General features: G+C 39.3%; 1 protein-coding gene across 2 annotated transcripts in view; it reads left to right on the plus strand.

Moving 5' to 3' along the window:
* Nucleotides 1-19530, plus strand: part of LOC134345767 (TOG array regulator of axonemal microtubules protein 1) — an 82753-nt gene that overhangs the window by 22038 nt on the left and 41185 nt on the right. For both annotated transcript variants that reach the window (XM_063046955.1, XM_063046964.1), the window contains exons 3-4: nucleotides 7623-7763; nucleotides 15487-15783. In XM_063046955.1, coding sequence (XP_062903025.1) covers nucleotides 7623-7763; nucleotides 15487-15783 — 438 coding nt within the window. The remainder of the gene's footprint in view (nucleotides 1-7622; nucleotides 7764-15486; nucleotides 15784-19530) is intronic.

Consider the following 19530-nt stretch of genomic DNA (forward strand, 5'->3'; position numbering starts at 1 on the left):
AAAATACTTAGAAATCTTACAATTCTTGCAGCACAGGAGACCATTCAGTTCATCAAATGTTATGCCTAATATGCAAATCATTTCAGCCAATTCTGGTAGTTTTGATTTTCACCAACTTTACGAAGAGTGAATTTGTGTGTGTGTGTGTGTGTGTGTGTGTGTGTGTGTGTGTGTGTGTGTGCGTGCGTGCGTGTGTGTGCGCGCGCGCGCGCGTACTTTGTGGGGTAAGTTGAGGGGAGAGGGTATTCTTGCATCACCTCATATCTGTTGTCCAGAATATTAAACCCAAGTCCCTTGATTCTTGAACAATCTACTAATGAATACAGCTTCCTTCTATCCTGTAAATCAATCATGTTCTTGTGCATCTCTGTTATATCTTCTCTAAGATTTTTTGCACCAATGCGAACAACCTGAGCTTCCCCACGGTAACCTTGAGCTTGAATTTCCTCATCCATGAGTTTGTTCTTTTATTAAATATGCTCTTTCTAGTACATCCCCATCTTTCTCCAAGTCAAGTGGCCAACATTGAATGCAACTGTCTTCTTGTGTCTAAACTAATGGTTTATAAAATTCAACGTAACTTCTCAGAATATGTATATATGTTTTTAATTTGCTCTTTATTTTCTGGTATGTTACCTGTGAAAATTCTTGAATGTAATATGCTGTAATTGCCACTGATTGCTTTGTACTGATGTCTGACAACATCATGCATTGGAAAGTGGAGATTTTCACAATAAGGAATTTAATAAATGATCTAAAAATTGTGTTTTGTAGCTGCATATTGCTGGAATTAAGCATAGAACAGTTGTGATGTTTTGGTTACCAGACATTGCAATAACATTTCTTCATTTTTATGGTATACATATTTCTAATTTTGATTGTTTCAAAATTATTCCTTCTTTCCTCTATTATGTCCTTTCAAGTTGCCTTTTCATTATTTTATGTAGCCAGAAATTCCATTGCTTTCGGGATGGCTCAATAATGCATTGTTTTAAAGGTAATAACTATTGTGATGTAGGCAGATAATTATGTAATTATGTATAATTTGTATAAAACCACAGTTGAATTGGATCCAAAGTATATTAGTTTGGTATTCCTTACAGGTTGAAAAGTGAAGACATGGGTATTTTTCTTGCCCCATAGATGGGAAGCTGGAAAAATGATGTTTGTAAGAAATGTTGAAATAATTTGCATGGTATGTACTTTCCTAACATGGCCATCATTTAATGCCTATTCCTAATTGCTCTTGAGAAGGTAGTTGTGACCTTCCACCTTGAGCTGTTGTACATCTTCTGGAGAATGCAGATATAAATAGAGTTCCAGCGTTTTGACCTGGTTAAGGGTGAAGAAACATTTCCATTTTGAAATGCTTGAATCTCTTGGAGGAAAACTTGAAGGATGTGGCAATTCTGTGTGTAAGTGCTCTTTTCCTTTGTCTTTGGCAATTTTGGAAGATCCAATGTCTAGAACATTCAGGTACAGCACATATGTATTCCACTTTTATCTAAGAGCTAAGCATGTTGTATTCTGTACCATTATCATTAAGCCAGGCTAGGGGGCCAATATTGTAGAAGATGATTATATCTGGAGCATTCCCAAATATACCTGAGGTGTTTGAAACTGCAAGACTACACAAATGCCAAACAATAGAAACAGTATGTAAAAGATGTAATTGAACTTTCCGACACACAAGGCTGCATTTCAGAACTTTTCACTAATACTGTATTGAGTTGTGAATGGCAGTGGGATAATTCAGTAATCATTGGTAAAAGGGAATTTTATCTCATCTTCATGACAAATCCTTGAAGATGAAATATTTTCACCCAGAATACCGAATCAGTAATACATCCTGGTTTCTTGAATTTTGTACCTGTCAAGGGACCAAATTTGAGCCAAATTTGATTTGTTCTGCTTTTAAATGGCCTGTATGTCTAGATGACTTCCTAGCTACTTCTAAAGACTTCTGTTCTAAAGCATATCATATCCCAGATCTACCTAGCTGTGTCCATTAACGTCTCAGGCAGTTAGGGGTAGGTTGAAATGCTGGCCTTGCTTGCAATGCTCATTTACAGCCATACCATTAACAATTACTTGATATTATGTAAAATTGTCTAGCTATGAGAGGCAGAGCAATTCCAGTCTGGCCGATTATGGCTCCTCCTTCAGCAGTGGGTAAATGTCAAACAGCTATTACTCTCCAAAAGTCTTATTGATGTTCCAGACCTCATGACAGCCCATTTTCTTACTAATTTATTTTGACCTTGATTTGCTTTCAGTTTGATTTTAATTGCTCTTGAGAAGCCAAATAAAAATTAGAGAACTCTTCAACAGGTTCTCTAATAATTTCACTGTATATTAAATTTATAGTGATGTGCTTTAAGTACTTGTAATATGTGTAAAACAACATGTTGCTTAATTTTAATTGTGAGCAATATATAGTTATCCTCTATCAATTTCCACTAGGGGTTGATTCCTATAAGTGTATTAAAATATTTTGAACTCTTCTGTAAATGATTTTGAAAGATTGTCATCAGTGATTTTCTGAAAATAGATGTGCTGAAAATCATGACTGACATGCAGCATGAACATTATGGGCAAGACTAGGCTTGATAAGTGCATGGCACTGGATTGTATTATAGATAGATTTACTGTGATTAAATAGATGCTAGTGTTGAGTAATTGTAATATTAACAGCTAAACTTTACCTTGCATATTCATGTATTTTAAAATGCTTTTATATAGTCTGTAATTTACTTTATAATTCTATAAAATTGTTCCTATTTGATTCATGTTGAGAAACATTAACATTTAAGACACTAAATATATTCTGAAATTAGTAATTTATATTATTGTATGCAATGAAGTGAAAGTTTTCACATTTTCAAACTGAAGCAGTTAAGGAGCTTAGCATAAAAGGGTGCAGTTGTAGAGAATGTAGAACTTTAAGGGAATTCCAGAGCTTAGGCTAAAGCAGTTGAATGCAATGTTCTATTCACCATGTAACTCAACGCAGCTACAATATTTCTACACATGCAAGGTATTGAGAGAATTATATTATAAATTGATAATTGCACTGGGTTATTATAACATGAGCCTTTCTATGCTGTAAACTAAATGGTAAGAAGTAACATTGTGCTGAAGTTTCATCTGGCTTCAAGATCTTCTGAAGGCAATGTCTCAAGAAGGTGACAGCTGTCATTAGGAACACTCACCATCCGGAACATGTCCTCTACTACCATCAGGGAGTAGGGCAGGCCTGAAGACCCAAACTGAACATTGTAGGTCCTGACGAAGGGTCTCGGCCTGAAACATCGACTGTACCTCTTCCTAGAGATGCTGCCAGGCCTGCTGTGTTCACCAGCAACTTTGATGTGTGTTGCTTGAATTTCCAGCATCTGCAGTGTTCCTGTTGTTTGTTGTAGGAACAGTTTTTTTTTATCTGTGCCATTAGACTACTGCACAGTCCATGAACACAACCTCACTATTTTTCTTTCGCTCTGTCTGATCTAATGCCTGTACTATACTACTGCCACAAATCAGCAAATTTCATGACTTGTATCAGTGGCAATAAATCTGATTCTGAGAATCTGTTTCACATTCAGTCAAGATTGAGCAGAATTGTATATCAATGTTGTTCATATCCCTGATCATCTTCAAGAATCTGTTGACCAAACACTGCCTGGGCAGGGCAAAAAGCATTATCAAGGATGCATCTCACCCTAACCATGGACTTTTTACTCTCCTCCCATCTGGTAGGTGCTACAGGAGTCTCCGCTCCTGCACCAGCAGGCACAAGAAGAGCTTCTTCCCTGAGGCTGTGACCCTGCTGAACCTCACATCACAGCGCTAAGCAGTATTGCATCCATATTGTACTGTTGCAGCACTTTTATATTTATGTGCTGTAGCACTTACTTTTGTTTCGCAGTTATTTTGTAAATAACACTATTCTTTGCATTTCTGGTCAGATGCTAACTGCATTTCATTGGCTTTTTATCTGTACTCGGCGCAATGACAATAAAGTTGAATCTAATCTAATCTCAACCTGAATGGCCTTGTATAAGCAATTCCAGCTTGCTTACTACCCATTGATTTTTAACTTTTTTTAAATTTCAGTGTGAATTTGCTTTAATTTTAAGATTATGCCTCTTTGTTTTGGATTTCCCCCTCATCGAAAGAAATAGTCTCATGCTCTCTCTCATTCCTTTTGAAAACTTCTGCCCATTTTAAATTCCAGAATACTGGTCAATTGAGCTGTTTTTGCCAGAATGGTGTCTAGCCTGCCTGTGTTGAAACAGCAATCATCCATGAAAATGAAGAGCATTTTATTACATGCTTGACTTGTGCTTTGTAAATGGTGTAATAAAAGCTTTAGAGAGTTAGGTGAGTCATTCATTCTAGAATGCTGAGACTCTGACCTACTCTGGTCACTATGGTATTTGTCTTGGCTCCTCCAGTTACATTCGACTTGATCATTACACCTTCAAGATGGTGTCAAGTGAAAATAGTCTGACATTTTTTTTCCTGGTAGTTGTCTGATATTTGTTAGATGCGAGTGTTACTTTCCACGTATTGCTATCCAAAACTTGGTACACATGGACTTGATTTCCTTAATTTACTGATGAGATAATGGAGCTTAATATTGTTCAATTATCCGAAAAATTCTTGTTGATAAAGAAGATGAAGTTACTTGGGCCTAGGATATTGCTCTGATGAATTCTTGCATCGGTGTTCTTGGTTCAGGTGATTAACAGCAATGTGCTCAATGTGAATCCAGCCAATAAAGTGTTCCCTCTTGCTTCCTATTGGAGTCCATGAAACTGCATTATCCAAGGCTGCCTTGTTCTCAAGGAGCATTCACTCTTGCCTGTACCTCTGAAATTCAAAATTCATCAATGTTGGACTAAAGTTGGAGAAGCACGGAAGTGTAGTGGTTAACATACCGGTCAAGTATTTTTAAGGAGGGAGCACTGATTGATTGCACTGTTGGTGATTTTGAACAGTGATGGATTAGTGCTTGGCTTGATTGAATTTGTATTGGACTGAGCATGTCTGACCAATTTTTAGGCGAACACTATTTGTAGTTGTACTGTATACAAGGCCAGTTCAAAAGCACATAACTCCAATATCAAAACTGCAGTGGTATCAAAGTTCATTATCTTGTTTGTAGGCAATTGTTTTGAGGCATTCCTGAGGCATTAACCAACTCTAATAGGTGCCATTACTAAATATATCTCAACACTTAAGGAGGATCTCTTTCTCATCTCTCAACCCACTCCAGAAATTCTCAAAAGTATAATGCGAAGTATGGACTAGACTTGCTCACCAGCTGAAGTTTATAAAGCTGAAAGTAAACAACAAAAACTCCACAAGCATTCTTAGCAATCTTAAATCTGGGATACAGGCAACGTTCCCTCTATTTTTTTTACAACTCCGCAGACCAACCATTGCATTGAGCTGAAAAATTTTACATGGCCAGATAACTGCACAGCTGTTTAAATGTTAAGAAAACTCCAGCTGTACAGCAACAAAGGCTATGTGCATGGAAGCAGTTCAGTTACTGTGCTGCTGCTCACCCATTCAGCTTAGAGAGAACAGTGGATACAGAAGAATGCCAATCTGTTAAGACATTAGTTAAGTAAAAATATGTCCTCTTAAATCAATTACTTCCTCCTGCCAATAATATCCTGCAAGCTTTTCTGCAGTTTCAGATCAGCTTGTGGCACAGCTGATATCTTCATTGCTCATCAAATCCAGGAAAAGCATTAGGCAAATCAAGATCTATACCTAACTTATTGTGTGAAAGCCTTTTCATTATCAGTCAGTTACTAATTGGATATAAGGCTATGATGGTTTACTATCATGTGTGGGGATCTGGCTGTGAATGTCTAACGAACTGCCACCTTGGTTCAGTTACCAACACAATTGATTACTGGATGAAGACAGACTGCAGAGTATTAACTCATCTGTACCATTCCATTACTCCCGTTTAATGCGCATTTATTCTGGTTGTATCTTTACTAGGTTATTCCTTATATTTGCATGGGCTTGGAGTTTCTATTCTGGTCTTCTCGTTGCGCGAAAATTGACTTGTGATGCGATGATTGAGTTTAGAACATGCAAATCTAACATTGTAGATTGTGATACACTATGTTTCTCCTAATGGCCACAATATGAATGACTAATCTTGTAAGGCTAAATTCTAATTTTAAACAATAAAATGGAGGGTATCTTCAATGTGAAGAGAAGGGCTATATAAGAACTGTGGAGTGGTACAAATATATGGCACAGGGAAATGTATGGTCACACACTTTGGTAAAAGGAATAAAGGCATATACTTTATAAAGCAGGATATTCAAAAATCAGAGGTGCAAAGGAACTTGAGAGATGTGGTGCAGGATTCCCTAAAGGTTAACTTGCAAGTTGAGTTGGTGGTAAGGAAGGCAAATGCAATGTTAGCACTCATTTCGAGAAGACTAGAATATAAAAGCAAGAATTAATGCTGAGGCTTTTTAAGACATTGGTCAGACAGCACATGGAGTTTTAAGAGCAGTTTTGGGCTGCTTATCTAGGAAAAGGCATGGTTGCCATTGAAAAGAATCCAGAGGAGGTTTACAGGAAGAATTCTGGGAATGAAAGGGATAGCATTTGAGAAACCTTTGATGGCCCTGGACATGTAGTCGCTAAAGTTCAGAAGAATGGGGGCAGGGGTCTCATTGAAATCTATCAAATAATGAAAGGCCTAGATAGAATAGAGATGGATAGGATGTTTCCTATAGTAGGGGAGTCTAGGAACAGAGGGCACTGCCTCAGTATAGAGAGACATCCATTTAAAACAGATGAGGTGGAATTTCTTTAGCCAGAGAGTAGTTAGTCTGTGGAATTCATTGCCACAGATGGCTGTGGAGGCCAAATCATTTGGTATATTTAAAGTGTAGGTTGATAGGTTCTTGGTTAGTCAGTGTCAAAGATTAAGGGATGAAAGCAGGAGAATGGGGTAGAGAGGAATAATGGCATAGCAGATTCAAAGGATCAAAAATAGGCCATTTGGTCCAATGTCTTATATATTACTACTATCACTGCCATTTGATTTGTGACAGTGGTGCTGAACATGGATGATTGAAGTTCAATGTAAATTTGTTATCAAAGCATGTACGGTATATGTTACAATATACTACTTTGAGATTAATTTTCTTGCAGGTACTTACAGGAAAAAAGAAATACAATAGAATTTTACAAAAACTATGCATAAACAAAGACTGGCAAACAACCAATGGGTAGAAGAAGACAAACCGTGCAAATAAAAATAATACTGAGAACCATAAGATTTGGAACTTCTTGGGCTGCTCCTTTGTAACTCTGTTTCACCTTTGAGCTTATTCCACAGTAGGAGCAGGTCGAATCAACCTCAGTATTTAGAGTAGTTATGGTGCAGAATGGGCAGTGCCTCCATTTTTCCTTATGGGTACATACTTGACTGTTTGATGGTACCATTCATTATTGTATTATTATCGCAGAGAATTCCAAACTCATTGCTCTGTCTTCTAAATTTTTAGACAGCAATGTCAATTGAAGAAAATAAATGTTAATTGCTCTAAGTAACATTTTCTTTTGTTTTGTTGCAGGGTTTGGGGAAACAGTTCACACTCATCCCGGAAGTAGGAGGATACTTTTCAGTTCTTCTAGAATGTTAAATGTGCAAAGTGTTAGTGTGGATTCTGACTTGCAGCTTTTGGGCATTGGAAACCACTTGCCGCAAGATAAAGGTGTCCATTATTAATGACTTATTATTTCAGTTTCTTTTGAATATAATGAATGTCACAAATTAAGATAGCACTTTTGCTGTTGGGCTGCAACATATCAAAAAGGTTGTTTGATACTATAAACTTTTAAAAGTGTTATTTGAATTCTTTTTTAATTGAAATTGGCCCGAAAACAGCACCATTTTCTTTTTACTGTTATATAAATGGTCATGATAAAATTCCATACTTCAATAAGTAATGAAAATGTTGATTTGCTTTACTGTTGAATACTGGATACTATCATAGTTTGTAGTTAAAGTTACACTGACTATATGGCTTGTAATGTCTTTTGACATTATATCTTGGTGAGGTGTTTCTATGGAATACTCAGAGCACTATTTGGTTAACATCAATATTTGAAGAATGGTTCATATATGATCTAAGGTAAGTCAGCTTTTTATAGTACACATTGTGAAAGGAATTCAACATTGCACAATCATTACCAAAAGGACTATCATTAACGGGTGGGCCTGGAAATTACCCAGAGGAATAAATATAGTGATATCCTGAGCTGAGATCATTGACACCATCATCTTTTCACCAGGTACTCTTCCAACTAAAGGAGTATTACATATTTTCACCTCAATGTCAATTTACTTCAGTTTTACCTGGGCTCTTTGGTGTTGCACTCTGTTAAATTCCACTTTGATGTACAGTGAAGACAATTTGAACTCAATCTGTACATTGATGAGTAGGTTATTGCTGAGCCATGATCATCTCATCTGCAAGATACAGACCAACTTGTCTCCACCCTAGTTTCGTAGGTTCTAAGGCCACAAGGTACTTGATGGTCCAAGCAAGTACAATCACTTTGGTCCAATCACTTAAGAGATGGTGCACTTCATCTTTCATTTATAGCAGGCTTCGTGGTACTCCCAACAAATGGAATGGAAATTCTTAGTAGCCTACCTCATACTGCTGTTCAAATTTGAGTGCGTGTGAACTGAGCTGTGTGCATTCTTAAAGCTTTTCAAGAAGACTTTCAGAAGGTCCTTTGTTGCACTATGAACCAGGTAATCTCAGAAAAAGAGTCCTCCTTTGGAAGTGTGCAATGGGCATGTGAATGATGCGGCGTGCCATTTGGAGCTGACTGAGGGTAAATGGGGCCTTATTATTGAGGATGTTGACCTTGATTCACTTGTGCTTCCAGTGGAGTTGAACGATTTTGCAGAAACAATATTCGTGCTAACTTTCCAGTCCTCTGAAGTGTGTATGGAGGGATGGGTGGGAGATGGGATGTATTGCTGCTCCCGATAGATCATAAGCTTTGTGTCAGATTTGAGATCTTGGTCTTCAAACACATTTTTTTCCCTCAGATTGCGTGCTAAATTCGTCAGTGTTTGTCTTCATGAGATATGGGAAAGTGGTGTGTTTTTGGTCTTAATTTTACAACCAGTCATTTGTCACTCTTTTCCAGGGTAGATCTTTATAAAAGAATCGTTTTGTCCAACAGGACCAAGTATATTGGGGAGAGTTTAAACTAGAATTGTTGGGGGGTGGGAACTGAACTGAAAAGACGGGGGAAGGGGCAGTTGGCTCACAGAAAGCTTGTAGGCAGTGTGAGAGGGAGGATAGGCAGGTGATGTGTCTATTTTAATGCAAGGAGTATCATGAACAAAGCGGATGAGCTTAGAGCATGGATTGGTACTGGGAGCTAAGATGTTGTGGCCATTACAGAGACTTGGATAACTCAGGGGCAGGAATGGCTACTTCGAGTGCCAGGCTTTAGATGTTTCAGAAAGGACAGGGAGGGAGGTAAAAGAGCTGGGGGCGTGGCACTGCTGATCAGAGATAGCGTCACTGCTGCAGAGAAGGAGGAAGTCATGGAGGGATTGTCTACTGTCTCTGAGTGAAAGTTAGAAACAGGAAAGGATCAATAACTCTACTGGGTGTTTTTTATAGATCACCCAGCAGTAACAGGGACATCGAGGAGCAGATAGAGAGACAGATTCTGGAAAGGAGTAATAATAACAGGGTTGTTATGGTGGGAGATGTTAATTTCCCAAATATTGATTGGCATCTCCCTAGATTAAGGGGTTCAGATGGGGTGGAGTTTGTTAGGTGTGTTCAGGAAGGTTTCCTGACAAAATATGTAGATAAGCCTATAAGAGGAGAGGCTGTGCTTGATCTGGTATTGGAAAATGAACCTGGTCAGGTGTCAGGTCTCTCATTAGGAGAGCATTTTGGAGAAAGTGATCACAATTCTATCTCCTTTACCACAGCACTGGAGAGGGATAGGAGTGCACAAGTTAGAAAAGTGTTTAATTGGAGTAAGGGGAAAAATGAAGCTATCAAGCAGGAACTTGGAAGCATAAATTGGGAACAAATGATCTCAGGGAAATGTACAACAGAAATGTGGCAAATGTTCAAAGGATATTTGTGTGGCGTTCTGCATAGGTATGTTCCAATGAGACAGGGAAAGGGTGGTAGGGTACAGGAGCCATGGTGTACAAAGGCTGTTGAAAATCTAGTCAAGAAGAAAAGAAAAACTTACAAAAGGTTTAAAAAAAAAACAGGTAATGATAGAGAACTAGAAGATTATAAGGCTAGCAGGAAGGAGCTTAAGAATGAATTTAGGAGAGCCAGAAAGGTCCATGAGAAGGCCTTGGCAAGCAGGATTAAAGAAAACCCCAAGGCATTCTGCAGGTATGTGAAGAGCAAGAGGATAAGACGTGAGGGAATAGGACCAATCAAGTGTGACAGTGGAAAAATGGAAATGGAACCGGAGGAGGTAGCAGAGGTACTTAATGAATATTTTGCTTCAGTATTCACTACGGAAAAGGACCTTGGTGATTGTAGGGATGACTTACAGCGGACTTGAGTATATCGACATTAAGAAAGAGGATATGCTGGAGCTTTTGGAAAGCATCAAGTTGGATAAATCACCGGGACCGGACAAGATATACTCCAGGTAGCCTGTAGCTATGGGAAGCAAGGGAGGAGATTGCGGAGCCTCTGGCAATGATCTTTGCATCATCAATGGGGACAGGAGAGGTTCTGGAGGATTGGAAGGTTGCAGATGTTGTTCCCGTATTCAAGAAAAAGAGTAGAGATAGCCCAGGAAATTATAGACCAGTGAGTCTTATTTCAGTCGTTGGTAAGTTGATGGAGAAGATCCTGAGAGGCAGGATTTATGAACATTTGGAGAGGCATAATATGATTAAGAGTAGTCAGCATGGCTTTGTCAAAGGCAGGTTGTGCCTTACGAGCCTGATTGAATTTTTTGAGGGTGTGACTAAACACATTAATGAAGGAAGAGCGGTAAATGTATTTGGGTTTCCACAGGGCATTTGATAAGATACCCTATGCAAGGCTTATTGAGAAAGTAAGGAGCCATGGGATCCAAGGGGACCTTGCTTTGTGGATCCAGAATTGGCTTGCCCACAGAAGGCAAAGAGTGGTTGTAGATGAGTCATATTCTGCATGGAGGTTGGTGACGAGTGGTGTGCCTCAGGGATTTGTTCTGGGACTCCTACTCTTCCGTGACTTATAAGTGACCTGGATGAGGAAGTGGAAGGATGGGTTAGTAAATTTGCTGATGACACAAATGTTGGGGGTGTTTTGTATCATGTGGAGGGCTGTCAGAGGTTACAGCAGGACATCGACCGGATGCAAAACTGGGCTGAGGAGTGGCGGATGGAGTTCATCTACAGGTAAAGCAACAGTTGTGGAGAGAAATTAGACTTAAGGTTTCTCATCAATTTACTTTCATCTTGTTCCTTGCTTTTGTTTCAGACCTTTGATTGTTTGTATCTATAGTTTTTCACTTTCAAATATGGTTCTATTGTTTAGGATGTTGGTGAAGATTGGCAGCTCAGGTTGAGGTGTTTGATGTTGCAGTGTTTGCTGAGTTTTGCAGTTAGCTTGAAGACGTTCTTTCACCAGTTGAGGTGACATCCTCTGAGCATTTGCTGGTGTTTCTCTCTGGGAGTGCTCACATTTATATATGCCCCTGGTCGCTTGCCTATGTCCTGATTGGCTACCCCTTCAGTTGACCTTGGAATTCAATTGGCTTTCATTTCTTTGCCAAAGAAATAGATTGGATGGTTGAGTTGAGTCAGAAGAACCTTGCATTCAGTGTCAGCAAGACCAAGGGATTGATTGTGGACTTGAGGAAGGTGAAGTCAGGAGAATAAACACTAATCATCATTGAGGAGTCAGTAGTGATAAGGGTGAGCAGCTTCATGTTCCTGAGTGTGGGTATCTCAGGATTTATCCTTGGCTCGGCATATTAATGCAATCACAAAGAAGGCATGCCAGCAGCTCTACTTTATTAGGAGTTTGAGGGAATTCGGTATGTCATCAAATTTCTGCAGAAGTACAGTGGAGAGCAATCTGACTGGTTGCATCATCACCTGGCTTGGAGACTCCAGTGTACAAAATAAAAAAAGGCTGCAGGGAGTTGTAGACTCGTCTTACTTCATCCCTAGCTAAGCCTCCCCACCATCGAGGACATCTTTAAAAGGCAGTGCCTCAAGAAGACCACAACTATCATTACTGGCCTTCACCATCTACGATATGCACTCTTCTCATTACCAGCATCAGGGGAGGCACAGTAGCCTGAAGAACCACACTCAACATTTCAGAAAGAGCTTCTTTCTCTCCAACATTTCATCACATTTCTGAATGGTCCAGGACCATTACTTCACAGTTTTTCTTTTGTTCTATCTAGCTATCTCATAGTTGATTTTTTTTTTGTCTTGCACTTTACTGCTGCCACGAAACAACAGATTTCATGACTTATGCTAGATGTAATAAACCTTATTTTGATTGACTATTTTCTCTCTCAGTATATCTTTAGGCCAATTATCCCTTGAACCCTGAAGGTTAAATTTTAGGTGATCTGTCTAGACCCCAATATTTTTCATCATACCATCCATCTCCTTTCTCATCTTCAGAGATGTAGATAAGGGAGCTAGGGCTTTACTCTTTGGAGAGAATGAGGATGAGAGGAGACATGATAGAGGTATACAAGATATTCAGAGGAATAGGTAGAGTAGATAGCCAGCACCTCTTCCCCAGGGCACCACTGCTCAATACAAGAGGACATGGCTTTAAGGTAAGGGGTGGGAAGTTCAAGGGGGATGTTAGAGGGAGGTTTTTTACTCAGAGTGGTTGGTGCGTGGAATGCACTGCCTGAGTCAGTGGTGGAGACATATACACTAGTGAAGTTTAAGAGACTACTAGACAGGTATATGGAGGAATTTAAGGTGGGGGTTATATGAGAGGCAGGGTTTGAGGGTCGGCACAACATTGTGGGCCTAAGGGCCTGTATTGTGCTGTACTATTCTATGTTCTATCCCAGATAAGTGTCAAGTGGCTTATTTTGGTAAGTCAAATATGATGGCAGAATATAGTATTAATGGTAAGACTCTTGACAGGGTGGAGGATCAGAGGGATCTTGGGGTTCAAGTCTGGAGGACACTTAAAGCTGCTGCACAGGTTGACTGTGTGGTTAAGAAGGCATACATTGGCCTTCATCAATCATGGGATTGAGTTCAAGAGCTGAGAGGTAATGTTGTAGCTATATAGGACCCTGGTCAGACCCCACTTGGAGTACTATGCTCATTTCTGGTCACTACATTACAGGAAGGATGTGGAAACTGTAGAAATGGTGCAGAGGAGATTTACAAGGATGTTGTCTGGACTGGGGAGCATGCCTTATGAGAATAGGTTGAGTGAACTTGGCCTTTTCTCCTTGGAGCAACGGAGAATGAGAGGTGACCTGATAGACACGTATAAGATGATGAGAGACATTGATCATGTGGATAGTCAGAGGCTTTTCTGCAGGGCTGAAATGGCTAACACGACAGGGCACAGTTTTAAGGTGCTTAAAAGTAGGTACAGAGGAGATATCAGGGGTAAGTTTTTTTTTTACACAGAGTAGTGAGTGCATAGAATGGGCTGCTGGCGACGGTGGTGGAGGTGGATACAATAGGGTCTTTTAAGAAACTCCTGGATAGGTACGTGGAGCTTAGAAAAAAAGAGGGCTATGGGTAACCTGAGGTAATTTCTAAAGTAAGTACATGTTTGGCACAGCATTGTGGGCCGAAGGGCCACATTTTCTATGTTTCTATGTAAGTACAAGGTCAGTTCTTTATTGTGCTTCAGTAAATAAGTCAACATGGAGCTTAGTGTCCTAACATATGCTATCTGCATATTATTGCTCCATGACTGAAATAAGGGTAACATTGGTTCTGGAGTGACAGTTGCATAGATTGAACAGTTTTCCAATTGTCTTGTAGATTAGCTCCACTCCAGCAGGACACTGACGGTAAGGTCTTCACAGGAGCTAACTATGATCTGATTTATCTTTGCAGTTTTGATTTTTCTAGCTGTAGATTAAACTAATGGGATTAAATTTAGGCAGCAGTTTATCCCAGTAGTAATTGGTACCTGTGATGGTGCAGGTGCTTATTGAAATAACAGTCCAAGAGACTGGAATTAACAAAATCTGATTGGGAATGTAACTATGAGGTGTTGCATTTAACAATCCACTGAAATATAGTGCTGGTTATGACAACACTGTGCTCTTAAGTATTTTTGTCAGAAGGGAGTTCCATTAGCTTAAATCTCTGTCACCTCATCTTCCTAGTTGCACCTTATCAGAGGATTTGCCTGGAAGTATGTTTTTTTTTCTTCAGATCTTTGAAGAAACTTGGCCCACATTCCAAAGTAGAGTCCTCTTTGGCCACAATTAGAGCTTTCAAGATTAGGGCAAATGCACTGATCACCTGCATGCTGGTTTCATAATGGAGTGAGCCAGATGGTCAGGAGGCATTCACATATGTCATAGGTAGTTGCTGAGATGCCAGACATTTTTAACAGCAAGGTTAATCGCAAGAAGATTACTTTCTTTCCAGTTATCCTTCTGGAAAATGTGTGCATACTTCTTTCACCTACCTATTGCAAAAGATCAGCCTTAACTTTGGATCTCTCATTTTTGGCCTCACCTTTGGAACCGATGAGTTAGTTTTTGGAGCCATCTTCTCCACTTGTCAACTTTTTAAATGCCCTGCACCATTCATGACTAGGTATGGCAGGACTCCCAGAGTTTTGATCTGGGGTTTCTTGCATCAGATTAGTCCATATTGATTTTGCTGTTTAACATGTATACATTGCTGTCTTATATCTTCACATGGTTAGTGTCTCATACTTTAGGTGCTCCTGTTTGTGTCATGCCTCTCTACCTTCTCATTGAGCCAGGGCTGATTCTTTGTTTTGATAGTAAGGATAGAGTGATGGCAGGTGCATCTGTGATAGATACATTGGCAATGACTAGGTTAGATAGGTATGTCCTTATTGGTTTAAGTATATGCTCAAGCCCAGTGTGACAGCTATGTCCATCAGATCTTGCTGAGTTTGTTCAGTTTTTCTGTTCTGGGTGATGAACATTCAAGAGATGCAGCTGCAGGACATCTCATGCTTTTGCTACTTTCAGTGATTTTTTTTTGTCCAAGTGTTCAAAGGCACATTGATTCATCAGCTGAGGGAGGATGATAGGTGGTAGCTGTGTGCCTGTTTCCTGATTATAAAGCATATCTAAGTTAATTACTTTTAGACTTTGGAATTGTCCTTTTATAATTTCTATGCATTTACATGACTTTCAATCCTGATTGTGATACTCTGTGAATTCAGCTTGATATGTTTCAGTAAAATAATTTGTGTACATTCTTTGTTTTAACAGTTCGTTCCAGTTTGTCTCTTTCCTGCAAAAATCACTCTCTCTACAGTCCTACCCCATTTGAATCTGCACAGTTTCCAATTTCCACTTCCAGCCAGGGATCTCATTACCTTCCATCTTTTCAATTGCCAACTGGAACTCGACTTAACGAGATCTCAGCACTCGAAGGATCCTCGAAGAAATCTCAAGAACAATGTGTTAATTTTTCAAACTCATGGCCCACAAAACACTTTGAAGGAGCTTCTAAGACCAATTCACGGAGGCTAACTAACCAACTATCTGAGGATTTGCTCACTCTTGGTAAATAATTTTGAGTTTTATAAGTTTATTCTAAGTAGTACATCTAGAAAATAATTAGTGTTGTAGCTTTTAGAAATCTTGTATCATTCTTCTCTCACCATTATGAAATCATAACATTTTGCCACATTGTTTCTTGTTAAACCCAACAGGATCTCTGCAAAAGCTGAATATTGCCAAAAAAAAGCCATTTATTATCATCACATCGCTGTTTGTAGGAGATTGCTTTGAACAAATTGGCTGTCATGCTTCCCCATTGCAACAATGACTGCACTTTAGAAATTATTTATCATCCTATTTAATTAACGTAGGTCAGTGTTTCCCAACTTTTTTCAGCCCAACATTCCTCCCACGCCCCCCAAAGCACCTTCATACTTGCCAATGCCCCTCTTAGGCACAATATACTTTCTGGCACCCCCATAGTGTAAAAACATGTCTAACATGAGGAAAATGATTCTGCTTTAAATTTTTTATTTGTCTTTAAATCTAGCTTACACAGTACCTGTGCACTGTAGAGCAGCTTCAATATCAATGTGAACTTTGAGCTTGATCATTTTTAGCAAGAGTTGAAATATCTGGTTCAAGTTGTGACCACCAAAACCCTTAAGTCTCCACACATAACAATGTCCAAGCGGTTTCTGGTTTTATTTTTGTGAGTACAGGTTTCCCCCGCCATCCGAAGGTAAAGCGTTCCTATGAAACAGTTTGTAAACCGGAATGTTGTAAAGTGAAGAAGCAATTACCATTTATTTATATGGGAAAATTTTGTGAGCGTTCGCAGACCCAAAAATAACCTAACAAATCATGCCAAATAGCACATAAAACCTAAAATAACAGTAACATATAGTAAAAGCAGGAATGATATGATAAATACACAGTCTGTATAAAGTAGAAATACTTTACCACAATCATTGCCAGCACTGTTCTCCGTACCGAAAATCTCACACAAGCGCTCTCGGCAGAAAATCTCACGCAAGCGCTGTTGGCAAAAACACTCTCTCCTGTAACCTTTAAGCTATGAAGCTGCCAAATCATACCAAATAACACATAAAAATACACAGCCGATATAAAGTAGAAATAATTATATGTACAGTGTAGTATCACTTACGGGAATCGGGAAGACAGCGAGCACACTGATGATGGTGTGTTAGACTGAGTCGTCGGAGTTTGGGTGGTGCAGTGGCCCCCACCCTCCGGGCAGCGACTGATACCGATCCGCGAAACGTGCAGGGGTACAACGGTAGCTAGGAGGCACACCGCACATCTTTAAGAAAAAAGCCGAAATAAACAAGCGAATTAATAGGTGCTGCCCGGCACGTAAATGTCGGCCCAGATCATCTGTCAGATGCCAAAACCTCTTCAACATCATGTTCGTCAGCTTCCACAAGCCAAACTCACTCTGTCCTTACTTCGTTCACCACGATCGAAATGCTTAATTATGTCTAGTTTTACGCCGTGTAACACCCCTACAAGCTCTTCCAGGCTTTTCCGATACCTTAGAACTCATCTTGCTAATGGCTGCTCACACGCACATGTTTAAGCAATGCCGGCTGGAATGCATTGCTTCTAGGGGGAGAGCGGCTGCTCGGGGCACGCGCTGCTTTTTTTCGCATGCTGCCTTTCTTCGTAACAGTGAAAATACTTTCTGTTAGCGAAAACAGGGAACTAATGTAGGTCTTTCATAACAGTGAGGTTTCGTAAAGCGAACGTTCGAAAAGTGGGGGACAGCTGTATGTGGTTCACTACATTGAAGCCTCTTTCAACCAGGTAGGAGGATGGAAATGCAATGAAGAGCACTTTGGCTCTTCTCCAAAGACCAGGAAATTTCATTTGACAGTGTAGCCACATACCACAAAAGCCAACATTTTTGAAAAGCATTTTTTGCGTTTTCATTCTGAATTTCAGTAATTTCTTCTTGCAAGCTTTCTTCCTGTTCTTCCACCTTGCAAAGAAATGGGTTAATTACCCAGTCTGGAATTTCAGATCATTCAAATCCTTGAATCGATTCTGAAAATCCTTCTTCAGTAGCTACAGGTATAGCAGTATTCTTACAAATCACTCTGTGAAAGAAAGAGAGTGCCATACTTTCCATGCATGGAAACTGTTGAGAACATTCTTCTCTCAATGTTTTGCTTATATTTTTCTACTTTTCTGATAAAAGTGGACACTGCACTTTTTGCCTGGATTAAATTGAAATTCTCACTCTGCAGTTTCATGTTTAGAATATTCATTTCTTCATACAGATCAGCTAGGTATACCACATCTCTGTGTAGAAATTCGGTCTTGTTTCACAAGTTCTTGTCAACTTTGAGCAAAAATTCAACCGCAGTGTCAAAAAGATCAAAGACATTTAAACAGCAGCCTTTTGAAAGCCAATGCACTTCAGTGTAAAGAAGTAAATATTCAAACTCTTCATCATTATCTTGGCGTAACTGGCGAAATATTCTGCTAATTAATGGATGAGCTTTAATTTTGTTGATAGCAGATATTACATGCAAGAGTCATGCTTGAAAAAAGTTGCTGGCTGATGTTTTTAGCTGTGAGATGTTGATGATGAATGACGCAATAGATTGCAAATAGATTTAGAATTTCTTTTTTCAGAAATGCCACTAAACCAGCATAGAAATCTGTCATATGGTGCTCCAGCTTTTGCACAAGAAATCATATTCCTAATCGGAATATTTTTATCCTCAATATGCATTTTGATCTCGTCATAGATTGATTCTCCATTGATACTTGTTTTCAACTTTTTACGAAAGAGAAACTCTTCATATAACTTTTACATTTTTGATAAACCATACATATGCCATTAGCAATGCCTTGTTGTCTCACACAATTGACTCATCCAGTTGTATCCCAAATTCTATTTTTGTAGCTCTGTACAAGTTGATACTTAATGTCTTCACTCATTTTGTCAATACAACAAGCTACAGAGTTATTACTTGGAGCACTTCTGATAGAGTAGACATTATCAATCTTTCACCAGTTGTATGAGATTTTTCACAATTTGCTATCATTTTGAAGCAATGAAACAACTATCAAGTCATTTTGGCAAATAACTCGAGTGTGCAATGCTTTTCAAATACTCCTTTCATCTACTGGAACTGAGTTATACCACAAGTAGCCTTTTCAGGATGTCTTTTACGGAAGTGTTCATGCAATCTTGATGGTTTCATGGCTTCATTAAACAGTACAGGATTACAAATAAGACACATGCAGCATTGTTGATCTGACTGGAACGGAGTAAAAACATGCTCCAGGTATGTAACTCCAGGTAACATTGTATTGGCGCACTTTCTGTAGTTTCTGTTTCTCAGCAGGATTAAAATTCAAGGCTTCGCAGCCTTCATACTCATAGAGATCATGCCATATGTATTTATCTATCATTAACGTGGCTAAATTAAAATAAAAAATTAACACAAACTGGGAATACCTATCGGATGTTGACGATGCCAGCGAGTTGACGCCAGTGGAATGATGATAGCGTGACACAAAGGAATGCCGAAGTGAAGATGGAGTCAATCACAACAACAAAAATTGCATTGACAAGGATTCAGATTTCAATCTGAATGTTTGTGGGACAGAGCTGGTGTTTGGCATGCTACCTTTATACTATTCCAGTTAGCACGTTTGACCAATCATGTAAGGCCTGATAATTCCCAAGGATGGTTCTTGACTGCGCGTATGAAGCCGAGATCACTTTGAACACCTCAAGGAATCCTCTGGGTCGGCAGGTTCACTGATTGGTTC

This window comes from Mobula hypostoma, chromosome 1 (genome assembly GCF_963921235.1).
Source record: "Mobula hypostoma chromosome 1, sMobHyp1.1, whole genome shotgun sequence".
In the NCBI taxonomy this organism is placed as follows: Eukaryota; Metazoa; Chordata; class Chondrichthyes; order Myliobatiformes; family Myliobatidae; genus Mobula; species Mobula hypostoma.